The sequence below is a fragment of the Panulirus ornatus genome, chromosome 20 (genome assembly GCF_036320965.1).
Source record: "Panulirus ornatus isolate Po-2019 chromosome 20, ASM3632096v1, whole genome shotgun sequence".
In the NCBI taxonomy this organism is placed as follows: Eukaryota; Metazoa; Arthropoda; class Malacostraca; order Decapoda; family Palinuridae; genus Panulirus; species Panulirus ornatus.
Window position 1 is genome coordinate 42,245,655 of NC_092243.1, and position 16,820 is coordinate 42,262,474.

General features: G+C 39.9%; 2 protein-coding genes across 3 annotated transcripts in view; one reads left to right on the forward strand and one right to left on the reverse strand.

Annotated features, from left to right (window-relative positions):
- Window positions 1-16,820, forward strand: part of Mekk1 (mitogen-activated protein kinase kinase kinase 4) — a 1,037,736-nt gene that overhangs the window by 764,601 nt on the left and 256,315 nt on the right. The gene's annotated exons all lie outside the window — the stretch shown is intronic.
- LOC139755964 (uncharacterized) overlaps window positions 1-16,820 on the reverse strand; it is a 185,040-nt gene that overhangs the window by 86,931 nt on the left and 81,289 nt on the right. For both annotated transcript variants that reach the window (XM_071674801.1, XM_071674800.1), the window contains exon 5: window positions 8,060-8,201. In XM_071674801.1, coding sequence (XP_071530902.1) covers window positions 8,060-8,201 — 142 coding nt within the window. The remainder of the gene's footprint in view (window positions 1-8,059; window positions 8,202-16,820) is intronic.

The following is a 16,820-nucleotide window of genomic DNA, read 5'->3' on the forward strand; positions in this document are numbered from 1 at the left end:
ACATTCATTCTCTCGCTGTCATGTATAATGTACCGAAACCACAGCTCCCTTTCCACATCCAGACCCCACAAAACTTTCCATGGTTTACCCAGACGCTTCACATGCCCTGGTTCAATTCATTGACAGCACGTCGACACCGGTATACCACATCATTCCAATTCACTCTATTCCTTGCACGCCTTTCACCCTCCTGCATGTTCAAGCCCCAATCACTCAAAACCTTTTTCACTCCATCTTTCCACCTCCAATTTGGTCTCCCACTTTTCATTCTCTCCACTTCTGACACATATATCCTCTTTGTCAATCTTTCCTCACTCATTCCCTCCATGTGACCAAACCATTTCAAAACACTCTCTTCTGCTCTCTCTACCACACTCTTTTTATCACCACACATCTCTCTTACCCTATTATTACTTACATCTCTGTAGTGATTGGGGCCTGAACATACAGGAGGGTGAAAGGTGTGCAAGGAATAGAATGAATTGGAATGATGTGGTATACTGGGGTCGACGTGCTATCAGTGGATTGAACTAGGGCATGTGAAGCATCTGGAGTAAACCTTGGAAAGTTTTGTGGGGCCTGGATGTGGAAAGGGAGCTGTGGTTTCATTGCATTACACATGACAGCTAGAGACTGAGTGTGAACGAATGTGGCCAGTTTTTCATCTTCTGGTGCTGCCTCGTGCTCACGAGGGGGGAGGGGGAATGTCATTTCATGCGTGGCGGGGTGCCAGCAGGAATGAATGAAGGTAGCATGTATGAATATGTACATGTGTATATATTTATATGTTTGTGTATGTATATGTTGAAATGTATAGGTATGTATATGTGCGTGTGTGTGCATTTATGCATATACAAGCGTATGTGGGTTGGGCCATTCTATCATCTGTTTCCTTGCGCTACCTTGCTAATGCTGTAGACAGCGTCAAAATATGATAATATATGAATAAGAATATGTATATATGCACATAGAAATATATGTGACAGGATATTTAGAGTTATTAATCTTCTTTCTGATGTTCTCTATTATTCTGTTTTATATTACCATTAGGTGGGTGTTCATACACCAGTTGTCCATAGTTATCAATGTATTTAATTCAAGCATTTGCCTTCACAGAGGCACATTCCGGAATCTACAAAAAGAGAACAAAACGCATCACAAAACTTGGATAAGATATGTGAAACGCAAATAGAATATAAGAAAACACTTGGAAAAAAACACAGCACATAGCTCCTAAAAGTAAGGGAAAACGCTAAAAGGAAAACAAATTAACAGTATCTTAAAGGGAAGTATGAGTTACAATCTAAATACAACACATGGAAGTAGAAATATAGAAAAACTTAGTTGTGGAAAGACATAGAAGAACAGTATTACACAATAAGAATATAGAAAATCCATTACTTAATACACTTAAGTAGGACTAAGTGGGACAGTTATTTTCTCGATATGGAGCTGAGGTCGGGTTGGGCTCATGTGATTCTTTCTGATATCCGTAACCTAGGACCACATTCCTTCCTTCCAGGAATGGTGGTCTTGGTAGCTTGTGAGATGAGTCAATGACTTATCCCATCCATCTACGTCCTGTTGGCGGGCCATCAAAGACCTGTATGTCAGAGGTCATGGTCTGGATGTTGATTACCAGAGCTTTCTCTGTGATATGAATATTTTTTAATATGTAGTCTCTGATCACTGCAGCTAAGTAATGATTCAGGTATTATTCTCTGTAATCTCCCTCATAAGTCTCGTTCCACGCTTTTGTTCATGATGTTGTTGATTCCACCTTCTTGTAAGTGAAGCGAGAGGCGGTGGCTCAGAATGAAGGTTGTATGTCCAATGTAGTTTATGTGGTGGGGCTGATTGTCCCCGAATATTGCATCAGTACTCATATACCTCATTAGTATAATTCAAACTTCAAGAGCAGCCTACCATATTGTTTTTCATTACGAGCACGTTTTCGGACTGCAGTAATATATTACCAGATAATATCCTTGTCTTCATCAATTGTGTAGCAGTGTCTGGCTACAGTATCTTGCATGACCTTCTTGTCCTTTTGACACGTTATTGTAAAAGATGGCAAATGAGAGTTGGGGTGAGTGACTACTAGCAATCTTTAGGAAGAATAAGCAGATGTTTTGGAACGAGGTTAATAATGTAAGAGGGCACATAGAAACATCAGTGAAAGGGGTGAAGAGGAGATGGAGTAATTATTTTGAGGGTATGTTAAATGTGTTCATTGACAGGATAACAGTTGTGGAATGTTTTGGATGTAGAGGTAAGCAAAGCAAGAGATACATGGAAAGTGGTTTGGTGAAAAGGAAGAAGTTTCACATGCCCTAGTTTGGCCCATTTGACAGCACGTGGACCCCAGTATAACACATTATTCCAGTTCACTCTATTACAGGCACACCTTTCACCCTCCTCCATATTCAAGCCCCAATTGCTCAAAATCTTTTTATCTCCATCCTTCTACCTCCAATTTGGCATACCGCTTCTTGTTCCCTTTACCTCTGACAAATATATCCTCTTTGTCATTCTTTCCTCACTCATCCTTTCCACACAAAACCATTTCAACACACCCTCTTCTGCTCTCTCAACCACACTCTTTTTATTATCACACATCTCTCTTACCTTTTCATTACTTCCTCAATCAAATTACTTCACATCACATATTGTCTTAAAACATTTCATTTCCAACTCATCCACTCTCTTCTGTACAACCCTATCTATAGCCCATGCTTTGCAGCCATATAATATTGTTGGAACCACTAATCCTTGAAACATACCCATTTTTGCTCTCCAAGACAACTTCTCTCTTTCCAAGCATTCTTCATCATTTGCAGATACTTTTTCCCCACCCCATCCCATGACTCATGTTCCATTCCTTAGTTCCATTTACTACCAAGTCCACTCACAGATATCTAAAATGCTTCACATCCTCCAATTTTTCTCCATTCAAACTTATATCCCAACTAATTTGTCTTTTAATCCTGCTGAACCTAATACCCATGCTTTTTATTCACATTTACATTCAACTTTCTCCTTTCACACACTCTTCCAAACTCAGTCACCAACTTCTGCAGTTTCTCACTCGAATCAGCCATCAGTGCTGAATCATTGATGAACAACTGACTCACTTCCCAGGCTCTATCATCCCCAACAGAGACTACATACTCACCCCTTTCTGCAAAACTCTTGCATTAACCCCCTCACCACCCCATCTATAAACAAATTAAACAACCACGGTAACATCACACACCCTTGTCACAGACAAACTTCACAGAGAACCAATCACTCTCCTCTATCCCTACTCGTGCACATGCCGTACATCCTTGATAAAAACTTTTCACTGCTTCTAGCAGCTCACCTTCCTCACCATATATTCTTTGATCCAATAGAAGATATATTCTTTTGGATCCAAGTTAAAGTATCTTAGGTCTTCCATTGATAAATCCCTTACATTGGCAAATATATCATGTTATAGAGTTAAACTCAAGCCTTCCCTTGATACCAAGAATCTTTTAGTTCTCCCTTTTAGTGATAATTTTACATCACTTCCCAGGTTACTTTAATCCTCTGATGTGAATAGAGCCTTCAGCAATATTAATACTATAGAGAATATCTTAATCAAAAACTCACCAGAAAATTCTGCAGACTGTGCTTACAGAATCCCTTTAAAAAACTGTAATATGTTTTGTGTTGGGCAGACTGGTAAGGATCTGTATGTTAAGACTTTAGCAACTTAAATATATTACAGGTACACCACCAATTTTCTGGCACTCATGGTTCCAAAGCCTTGTCGGATTAACTGTTTTGCCTGACCAACCATGATTACATAATAATTCATCAATACACCTCTAACCCACTAATTATACATCTCCCATGTGTCTAAAGTATACCATGGACTACTAGATATTTAAATTAAACAAATATTAAAGTTTAAGCACCCTAAGATGGTAAATCTTAAATCTGTCGTTAGATTGTATGAATCCAGTGGCATATCTAGGGTATGACAGGTAGGGCAGGTGCCCTGGGCGCCACTTGAAGGGGGGCGCCAGTGGCTTAATGGCATCCTGAATCCAGGCAATGATTCGGATCTTAAAGATTTAGATTTCTTGATCATGAAAACATATCTTTGGCATTTGGAATCACATTGATATCATTATTTGTTCAATAGCTATTCACAAAAATTGATATTTCTGTAGTGGCATCCTGGATCCAGACAATGATTCAAATCACTCCTAAAATCTAATCAATTGGTCCTTGTGTCATTTCTGACTTTCCTGGAAAATTTCATCAAAATTTGTTCATAACATTCATTGAAAGTTACTCACAGACAAACAGACAAACAAATGCTGATAAAAACATAATCTCCTTGGCGAAGGTAATAGAAATATAGACTATTGGTGTCATATGTTTGGACAAGGGCACAATTTTAGTGCTTGCCATAGGCGCTCTTTCCCCTAGATACACCCGTTTGAATCTTGTGGGGGTCTTCTTCGTCTTATGTTGTTAGTGTTTTTCTAGGTGTGCATCATCAGAAAAATGCAGTTTCTTATGCATTAAACACCTGCTCAGGATTGAGGTGCTCATCAGCTATGAGTTTTGCAAATTTGTCCACATACTTGGCAGGTCCTTTGTGGTTTGCAAATCGCTTTTCTCCGCACACTTTATTCATGGAAATTCCATGACATTTCTTGAATCTTTGAAGCCATCCTTCACTATAGTCATGCTCATGTTGTAATTTAAGTTCTTTATGGAACAACTGAGCTTGGTGCATTATCATGCTACCTAACAAGTCCACCCTATTACTCCGATGCTGTTGAAACCATTCCATCATCACTCTATTGTGCTCAGTACTCTTACCATCTCTCGTAGTTTTTGTAATAGTCATTTGCTTCTTGGAATTGCTGTCTGCATAGAATTTCAGTGTTTTCTCCCTCTGCTTCTTTATATCATAAACAGTTGATGAACCAATGCTGTAGATGTCGCACAGTTTATGCACCAAAACACCATGGTCCATTTTTCAACAGTTCTACTTTATCTTGGATCGATATGGACTGGTGTTTACATTTGACACCACTACTGACACTCTCATATGTCTTAGAAGCCATAGCTAGAGTTAGATTTAAGCAAAATAAGCTAAGAATCTCACAGACTTCTGGTATCACCACCAACGAGTGCAGTGTAAAGAATGTAAATAAGAGCACCCTACACACAATGCCATCTGTGGCCGCCCAGTAAACTCGTCTGGTGGCCACAGTAATTTCAAGTTCTCTCACGTAATTTTGTCCAGATTAAAGAAGGTGTTGAACCATCAGTTGCCGGAAAATCGGTGGTGTACCTGTATGAGAACAGGACAAGAATCAAATGCTTTGTTTAATCATGTTAAAATTTATGGCTATTGAAATGACTGGAGTAATACCAATTCATTTATTAATTGCAACTCTTTTACCAAGAGAAATATCATTGAATCTTCTATTGTTGAATGCACAAAACATTGTAACATCAGTATTAGCGAAGGTATATACAAACTTGATAGCTTTGTCATAAGCAAAATTTGTAAACAGTTCCCTTTCTTGTTCACAGTATAGAAATTTTATGAACAACAACAGACCCGAACACCACCATCCAGTAATGCTTTTTTAACCTCTGGTGTCTTAGCTACACCTCTTCCTTGTATATCAACTTATTGTTCTGTCTTTTATCTCATTCTTGTATCTCCCCTGATAATGTGATCATTATACAAAAGTGCACTTAGGAACTTATTGTGTTTCATTTTCCTGTGAATTTCTGCATATATACATCCCTGGGGATAGGGGATGAAGAATACTTCCCACGTATTCCCTGCGTGTTGTAGAAGGCGACTAAAAGGGGAGGGAGCGGGAGGCTGGAAATCCTCCCCTCTCGTTTTTTTTTTTTCTTTTTTTTAATTTTCCAAAAGAAGGAACAGGGGGGGCCAGGTCAGGATATTCCACAAAGGCCCAGTCCTCTGTTCTTAATGCTACCTCGCTAATACGGGAAATGGCGGATAGTTTAAAAGAAAAAAGATACATGAAACACGATTAGTTCCCAAGTGCACTTTCATGTAATGATCACACTGTCAGGGGAGATACAAGAATAAGATAGAAGATGTAGAACAGTCAGTTGATATACAAGGAAGAGACATAGCTCATACTCCATTGGTAAACAAATGTCACCGGATGGTGTTGTTCGGGTCTAGCATCATGCTTGTCATAGAATTTTTATTATGTGGACAGGAAAGGGCACTATGTACAAATTTTGCCTATGTACAAATTTTGCCTACAACAGAGCTGTGAAGTTTGTAAAGGCCTTCACTAATACAGATGCTCCTGACATACGTCTGAGTTCTGTTCTAACCGACCGGTCATATCTCGAAATATATGTAAGACATGTGGCAGCATGGCATGTAAAATTTGTATACCTGTACAGCATTCTTTTATCCTACTCAATTTCTATCATGATTCTCTCATTTTTTATTAAGCAGCTTTACTATATGATTCTGCTGTTCCTTCTTCCTTTTATTTAAGATCTTTTTTGGTTCTAAGATTGATTCATCCAAAATTTCAATGAACTTTTCAGCAGCTCCTTTGTCAGCACTTGCTGCTTCACCTGTGACTTAAACATTGTGCATACTATATCTTCTTTTAAATCTATTGAACCAACCATGACTTGCTGTGAAGTTCTCTCTGTAATCCTCTCCTGCTCCCTTTCTCAAGGTCTCAAAAAGACTTCTAGCCTTCATCTAAATTGTTAGTAAGCTAAGTGGTACATGCTTTTGAATTTGATCTTTCATCCACAGCATCAACAACTTTTCCATTTCATGGATGGGCCCTTGTTTCTTTGTTATTATCATAGACTTCATACTTGCCAAACCTTTCACTGCTTCACATATTTTTTCTTAGCCCTTTGGAAATGTGGAGACTATCAAATGGGACAACTGTAGATGATGTGCAATCACATTAACTTTATTTCTCCATCATATTGGATGATTACCTTCATTTTAGTTCCAAATCAAGCATCTTCTTAAGCTTCGTGCCAGGTCTGTCAACGTGTTTTTCCTTTTGTTCATCATCTTCATTGGATATAAATACAAAAATGGCTTAATCTAGCACAAAAATTCATTAGATTCACTTGAATAACGCACGCTTACTGAATGGTAACAGAGAGGAAGAACTGAGAGAAATAAAGTGATGCACACAATGCCAGGATCATCTGATATTCACTCTTGTATGCATGCAGCCATTAGCACTAGCAGATGTACAACCAAGCGTAATTTCTATATTCATGTTTATTTTTTAATTTATATTTTTTCCACTCGTATGTATGGATGGTTGTAAGTTGCATAGGTCGTAAGCCGGGGAGCATCTTTATACAAACTTGATAGCTTTGTTGTAGACAAAATTTGTAAACAGTTCCCTTTCCTATCCACATAAGAAAAATTTTATGACAGGCATGATGCCGGACCCAAACACCACCATCTGGTAATGCTTGTTTACCAGTGCCATCTTAGCTATGTTTCTTCTTTGTATATTAGCTGATTGCTCTGCATCTTCTATCTCATTCTTGTATCTCCTCTGACAGTGTGATCATTACATGGAAGTGCACTTAAGAACTTATCGTGAAGGTTTTATAAGCTTTAGGAAAAGAGAAAATAATATGGCTGGGAGGAGGGTTTTGAAAGTGACTGAGCTTGGAAAAATGGCTTGTGAGAAGCCATACCTGGAGAGATTGAGTGTATAATGGAAAAAGTGTATAAGAATAAAGATGACATCTAATGATTTAGAATTCCCTCTGCATATTGTATTGCACAAGTAGTTGATTATGAATATGTAGTTGTAGATGAAAGGTACAATTACATGGATAACCAGTGAATGCAGAGAACATTAGAAAGTTCATGAACTGTAGGACAAAGAAAGGTTGAGAGATGGGATCCACTGTGGGTATTAAGCTCCCCCCCCCTGCCCCTTTTTTTTCCATATATCCAAATAGTTTCCCTCTCAGGTTCTTAATATATGTGCATGTGCATTTTATTACTTACGTGGTAACATTGGTGAGTGCAGTTAAGTTTTCCCCAAGTTGTGTGATGTCATCTCTGGCCACCTGCATTGATGTGTGCAGTCCGTTCAGTGTTGCCATTATAGCCTGAAGTCTTGGCTCAGTGGTTTGCCCTTCCTCACTATCTGGCCAGAGAACATTTCTAATGAAAGTTTTTGAAAAAACTGTGTATCTTTTATCCCAAAGACACTTATATCATATAATGATTATAAACTGTAAGCACAGTATATGTTACAGCTTAATGTTTTCATCTCCTAAAATTATGGTGTCTTCCTCCTTTCTTCATCGTCTTGGGCTTAATTAATAATAAATCTTCCTTGAGTATTCAAGCTGAGGTATTTCTCAGTTTTTCCAGATAGTGGAAAGAAGTGTTGGCTGCATCACTTGAGAAATAAACCATCATACAGAACTTCTCAGCAAATGATTAATTTGTTGTTCTTGATCCTTCAACAGGAATTCATGAATTTCAATACTAGGATTCTGTATCTGCCATATGATTTTAAAGACAGGAAATTGCCAGAATTTTTACACACACATCCATTCCTAGCATCACCATGCCCCAAAGGAAACAGCATTGCAACCCCCTGCTTCTGTGAGGTAGCACCAGGAAAAAACTCAGCCTCTAGCTATCATGTGTAATGCACTGAAACCACAGCTCCCTATCTACATCCAGGCCCCACAGACATTTCCATGGTTTACCTCAGATGCTTCACATGCCCTGGCTCAGTCCATTTAGAGCACATCGACCCCAGTATATCACATTGTTCCAATTCCTTCTATTCCTTGCATGCCTCTCACCCTCCTGTATGTTCAGGCCCCCAATCGCATAAAGTCTTTTTCACTCAATCCTTCCACCTTGAATTTGGTTTTCCACTTCTCCTTGTCTCTCCCCCCTGACACATATATCCTCTTTGAAAATCTCTCCTCACTCATATTCTCCATATATCCAAATCATTTCAACACACCATCTTCTGCTCTTTCAACCACACTCTTTTTATTTCTACACATCTCTTTTACCCTTTCATTACTTACTCAGTCAAATCACCTCACACCCCATATTGTCCTCAAATATTTCCACCACATCCACCCTCCTCCGTTCAACCCTATCTACAGCCCATGACGCACAACCATATAATATTGTTGGAACTACTATTCATTAAAACATACCCATTTTTGCTCCGAGATAATGTTCTCTCCTTCCACATATTGTTTCATGTTTAGTGGGGTGGTGATGGGATTGGATGAAGGCAGCAAATATGAATATGAACATGTGTATATATGTATGTGCCTGTGTATGTACAGGTACACCACCAATTTTCCGGCACTCTTGGTTACAAAGCCTTGCTGGATTAACCATTTTGCCGGACCAACCATTGTCACATAATAATAATTCATCAACACACCTTGAGCCTACTAATTATACATCTCCCATGTGTCTAAAGTATACCATGGACTGCTAGAAATTTAAATTAAACAAATATTAAATGTTTTAGCACCATAAGATAAGTCTGTCCTTAGATTGTTTGAATCCTGTTGGGGGTCTTCTTCGTCTTCTGTTGTTAGTGTTTTCGTAGTTGTGCATCGCCAGAATAGTGCAGTTTTCTATGCATTATACACCTGCTATGGATGGAGGTGCTCGTCAGCTATGAGTTTCGCAAATTCGTCCACATATTTGCCAGCTCCTTCATGGTTTGCGGACCGCTTTTCTCTGTACGCTTTAATCATGGAATTTCCATGACGCTTCTTGAATCTTTTAAGCCATCCTTCACTGTAGTATCGTTCATTTTGTTATTTAAGTTCCTTATGGAACAACTTAGCCTGGTCCATTATCATCCTACCTGACAAGTCCACTCCATCACTCTAATGCTGTCGAAATCATTCCATCATCACTCGATCATGCTCAGTACTCTTACCATCTTTCATGGTTTTTATAATCGTCATTTGCTTCTTGGAATTGCTGTCTGCATAGAAAGTCAATATTTTCTCCCTTTGCTTCTCTATTTCATAACCAGTTGATGAACCAATACTGTAGATGTCACACAGCTTATGCACCGAAAAACCACGGTCCATTTTTTTTCAACAGATCTACTTTATCTTGGATCGATATGGACTGGTGTTTACGTTTGACACCATGACTGACACTCTCATATGTTTTAGAAGCCATACTTAGGGTTATATCTAAGTAAAATTAGTTAAGAATCTCAAAGAATTGTGGTATCACCAAAAACAAGCACAGTGTAAAGAATGTAAATAAGCACGCCATACACACAATGCCATCTGTGGCCACACAGTAAACTAGTCTAGTGGTCATTGTAATTTCAAGTTCCTCACGTAATTTTGCCCAGACTAAAGAAGGTGCCAATCCATCAGTTGCCAGAAATTAGGTGGTGTATCTGTATATGTATGTATAAGTTGAAATGTATATATATGTATATTTGTGTGTAAGGGTATATATATATATATATATATATATATATATATATATATATATATATATATATATATATTATTTTTTTTTTTTTTTGCTTTGTCGCTGTCTCCTGCGTTTGCGAGGTAGCGCAAGGAAACAGACGAAAGAAATGGCCCAACCCACCCCCATACACATGTATATACATACGTCCACACACGCAAATATACATACCTACACAGCTTCCCATGGTTTACCCCAGACGCTTCACATGCCCTGATTCAATCCATTGACAGCACGTCAACCCCGGTATACCACATCGATCCAATTCACTCTATTCCTTGCCCTCCTTTCCCCCTCCTGCATGTTCAGGCCCCGATCACACAAAATCTTTTTCACTCCATCTTTCCACCTCCAATTTGGTCTCCCACTTCTCCTCGTTCCCTCCACCTCCGACACATATATCCTCTTGGTCAATCTTTCCTCACTCATTCTCTCCATGTGCCCAAACCATTTCAAAACACCCTCTTCTGCTCTCTCAACCACGCTCTTTTTATTTCCACACATCTCTCTTACCCTTACGTTACTTACTCGATCAAACCACCTCACACCACACATTGTCCTCAAACATCTCATTTCCAGCACATCCATCCTCCTGCGCACAACTCTATCCATAGCCCACGCCTCGCAACCATACAACATTGTTGGAACCACTATTCCTTCAAACATACCCATTTTTGCTTTCCGAGATAATGTTCTCGACTTCCACACATTCTTCAAGGCTCCCAGAATTTTCGCCCCCTCCCCCACCCTATGATCCACTTCCACTTCCATGGTTCCATCCGCTGCCAGATCCACTCCCAGATATCTAAAACACTTTACTTCCTCCAGTTTTTCTCCATTCAAACTTACCTCCCAATTGACTTGACCCTCAACCCTACTGTACCTAATAACCTTGCTCTTATTCACATTTACTCTTAACTTTCTTCATTCACACTCTTTACCAAACTCAGTCACCAGCTTCTACAGTTTCTCACATGAATCAGCCACCAGCGCGGTATCATCAGCGAACAACAACTGACTCACTTCCCAAGCTCTCTCATCCCCAACAGACTTCATACTTGCCCCTCTTTCCAAAACTCTTGCATTCACCTCCCTAACAATCCCATCCATAAACAAATTAAACAACCATGGAGACATCACACACCCCTGCCGCAAACCTACATTCACTGAGAACCAATCACTTTCCTCTCTTCCTACACATACACATGCCTTACATCCTCGATAAAAACTTTTTATTGCTTCTAACAACTTGCCTCCCACACCATATACTCTTAATACCTTCCACAGAGCATCTCTATCAACTCTATCATATGCCTTCTCCAGATCCATAAATGCTACATACAAATCCATTTGCTTTTTTAAGTATTTCTCACATACATTCTTCAAAGCAAACACCTGATCCACACATCCTCTACCACTTCTGAAACCACACTTTTCTTCCCCAGTCTGATGCTCTGTACATGCCTTCACCCTCTCAATCAATACCCTCCCATATAATTTACCAGGAATACTCAACAAACTTATACCTCTGTAATTTGAGCACTCACTCTTATCCCCTTTGCCTTTGTACAATGGCACTATGCATGCATTCCGCCAATCCTCAGGCACCTCACCATGAGTCATACATCCATTGAATAACCTTACCAACCAGTCAATAATACAGTCACCCCCTTTTTTAATAAATTCCACTGCAATACCATCCAAACCTGCTGCCTTGCCGGCTTTCATCTTCCGCAAAGCTTTTACTACCTCTTCTCTGTTTACCAAATCATTTTCCCTAACCCTCTCACTTTGCACACCACCTCGACCAAAACACCCTATATCTGCCACTCTATCATCAAACACATTTAACAAACCTTCAAAATACTCACTCCATCTCCTTCTCACATCACCACTACTTGTTATCACCACCCCATTTGCGCCCTTCACTGAAGTTCCCATTTGCTCCCTTGTCTTACGCACTTTATTTACCTCCTTCCAGAACATCTTTTTATTCTCCCTAAAATTTAATGATACTCTTTCACCCCAACTTTCATTTGCCCTCTTTTTCACCTCTTGCACCTTTCTCTTGACCTCTGTCTCTTTCTTTTATACATCTCCCACTCAATTGCATTTTTTCCCTGCAAAAATCGTCCAAATGCCTCTCTCTTCTCTTTCACTAATAATCTTACTTCTTCATCCCACCACTAACTACCCTTTCTAATCAACCCACCTCCCATGCTTCTCATGCCACAAGCGTCTTTTGTGCAATCCATCACTGATTCCCTAAATACATCCCATTCCTCCCCCACTCCCCTTACTCCCATTGTTCTCACCTTTTTCCATTCTGTACTCAGTCTCTCCTGGTACTTCCTCACACAAGTCTCCTTCCCAAGCTCACTTACTCTCACCACCCTCTTCACCCCAACATTCACTCTTCTTTTCTGAAACCCATACAAATCTTCACCTTAGCCTCCACAAGATAATGATCAGCCATCCCTCCAGTTGCACCTCTCAGCACATTAACATCCAAAAGTCTCTCTTTCGCGCGCCTGTCAATTAACACGTAATCCAATAACGCTCTCTGGCTATCTCTCCTACTTACATACGTATACTTATGTATATCTCGCTTTTTAAACCAGGTATTCTCAATCACCAGTCCTTTTTCAGCACATAAATCTACAAGCTCTCCACCATTTCCATTTACAACACTGAACACCCCATGTATACCAATTATTCCCTCAACTGCCACATTACTCGCCTTTGCATTCAAATCACCCAACACTATAACCCGGTCTCGTGCATCAAAACCACTAACACACTCATTCAGCTGCTCCAAAAACACTTGTCTCTCATGATCTTTCTTCTCATGCCCAGGTGCATATGCACCAATAATCACCCATCTCTCTCCGTCAACTTTCAGTTTTACCCATATTAATCGAGAATTTACTTTCTTGCATTCTATCACATACTTCCACAACTCCTGTTTCAGGAGTACTGCTACTCCTTCCCTTGCTCTTGTCCTCTCACTAACCCCTGACTTTACTCCCAAGACATTCCCAAACCACTCTTCCCCTTTACCCTTGAGCTTCGTTTCACTCAGAGCCAAAACATCCAGGTTCCTTTCCTCAAACATACTACCTACCTCTCCTTTTTTGACATCTTGGTTACATCCACACACATTTAGACACCCCAGTCTGAGCCTTCGAGGAGGATGAGCACTCCCCGTGTGACTCCTTCTTCTGTTTGCCATTTTAGAAAGTTAAAAAAATACAAGGAGGGGAGGATTTCTGGCCCCCCCGCTCCCGTCCCCTCTAGTCGCCTTCTACGATAGCGAGGAATGCGTGGGAAGTATTCTTTCACCCCTATCCCCAGGGATAATACATATATATATATACATATATATATACATACACATACATACGCACATATACACACACATATACATATATATACATATGAAAAATGTAAGAAATAATTTAGAAACTGAAACTTCTAGCTTGAAATGAAATGAAAAAATGAATGTCACATAATGGTTCAACCTCTGGCTATGGAAAAGGGAAAATGTATAATTTATTTACACAAACGTCAATAGTAGTTCTCATCAGTTTAACCACTGCATCAATAAGCTTCACTGTCTAAGCTGCATTTTTTCCAATTTCACTATTTTCTTGTCAAAGCACCATGTATGAAAACTATCACTCCAGGAACACAACTATAAACATTTACTTCCCCTTTAAAAAAGTTCTGGGGAAGTCTGTCTCGATACACTGCGGGACACTCTACCACCTGGCGAGGTTTGTGTTGCAATGGTTCTTGATTCACAAACGTAGTAGCATCACTGGTGGGCGGAAGAACATTCTTGTAACCACAGCAAGGATCACAGTCCGTGCAACTGTCTCAATAGAGCGATTAGTCCAGCGTATTCCCTGCGTGTCGTAGAAGGCGACTAAAAGGGAAGGGAGCGGGAGGCTGGAAATCCTCCCCTCTCTCTCTTTTTTTTTTTTTTTTCCCAAAAGAAGAAACAGAGAAGGGGGCCAGGTGAGGATATTCTCTCAAAGGCCCAGTCCTCATCCTCTGTTCTTAACGCTACCTCGCTAATGCGGGAAATGGTGATTAGTATAAAAAAAGATATACATATATATATATATATATTTATATATATATATATATATATATATATATATATATATATATATATATATATATATATATATATATATATATAATTTTTTTTTATTATACTTTGTTGCTGTCTCCCGCGTTAGCAAGGTAACGCAAGGAAACAGACGAAAGAATGGCCCAACCCACCCACATACACATGTATATACATACACGTCTATACACGCACATAGACATACCTATACATCTCAAAGTATACATATATATACACGCAGACATATACATACATACACATGTACATAATTCACACTGTCTGCCCTTATTCATTCCCGTCGCCACCCCGCCACACATGAAATGATAACCACATCCCCTTGCATGTGCGCGAGGTAGCGCTAGGAAAAGACAACAAAGGCCACATTCGTTCACACTCAGTCTCTAGCTGTCATGTATAATGCACCGAAACCACAGCTCCCTTTCCACATCCAGCCCCAGAAAACTTTCCATGGCTTACCCCAGACGCTTTACATGCCCTGGCTCAATCCACTGACAGCACGTCGACCCTGGTAACCACATCGTTCCAGTTCACTCTATTCCTTGCACGCCTTTCACACTCCTGCATGTTCAGGCCCCAATCACTCAAAATCTTTTTAACTCCATCTTTCCACCTCCAATTTGGTCTCCCACTTCTCGTTCCCTCCACCTCTGACACATATATCCTCTTTGTCAATCTTTCTTCATACATTCTCTCCATATGACCAAAGAATTTCAAAACACCCTCTTCTGCTCTCTCAACCACACTCTTTTTTTTTACCACACATCTCTCTCACCCTTTCATTACTTACTCGATCAAACCACCTCACACCACATATTGTCCTCAAAGATCTCATTTCCAGCACATCCACCCTCCCCTGCACAACTCTGTCTATAGCCCACACCTAGCAACCATATAACGTCAGTTGTTGGAACCACTATTCCTTCAAACATACCTATTTTTGCTTTCCAAAATAACATCCTTGACTTCCACACATTTTTCAACGCTCCCAAAACTTTCACCCCCTCCGTCACCCTATGTCTCACTTCCGCTTCCATGGTTCTATCCGCTGCCAAATCCACTCCCAGATATCTAAAACACTTTACTTCCTCCAGGTTTTTTCCATTCAAACTTACCTCCCAATTGACTTGTCCCTCAACCCTACTGTACGTAATAATCTTGCTCTTATTCACTTTTACTCTTAGCTTTTTTCTTTCACACACTTTACCAAACTCAGTCACCAACTTCTGCAATCTCTCAGCCGAATAAGCCACCAGTGCTGTATCATCAGCGAACAACAACTGACTCACTTCCCAAGCTCTCTCATCCACAACAGACTGTATACTTGCCCCTCTTTCCAAAACTCTTGCATTCACCTCCCTAACAACCCCATCCATAAACAAATATAACAACCATGGAGACATCATGCACCCCTGCCGCAAACCAACGTTCACTGAGAACCATTCACTTTCCTCTCTTCCTGCAAGTACACATGCCTTACATCCTCGATAAAAACTTTTCACTGCTTCTAACAACTTCCCTCCCATACCATATATTCTTAATACCTTCCACAGAGCATCTCTGTCAACTCTATCATATGCCTTCTCCAGATACATAGATGCTACAGACAAATCCATTTGCTTTTCCAAGTATTTCTCACATACATTCTTCAAAGCAAACACCTGATCCACACATCCTCTACCACTTCTGAAACCACACTCCTCTTCCCCCATGTGATGCTCTGTACATGCCTTCACCCTCTCAATCAAAACCCTACCGTATAATTTCCCAGGAATACTAAACAAACTTATACCTCTGTAATTTGAGCATTCACTTTTATCCCCTTTGCCTTTGTAGAATGGCACTATGCAAGCATTCCGCCAGTCCTCAGGCACCTCACCATGAGTCATACATGCATTAAATAATCTTACCAACCAGTCAACAATACAGTCACCCCTCCCCCCCCTTTTTTTTTTGATAAATTCCACTGCAATACCATCCAAACCCACAGCCTTGCCAGCTTTCATCTTCGGCAAAGCTTTTACTACCTCTTCTCTTTTTACCAAATCATCCTAACCCTCTCACTTTGCACACCACCTCGACCAAAACACCCTATATCAAACTCATTCAACAAACCTTCAA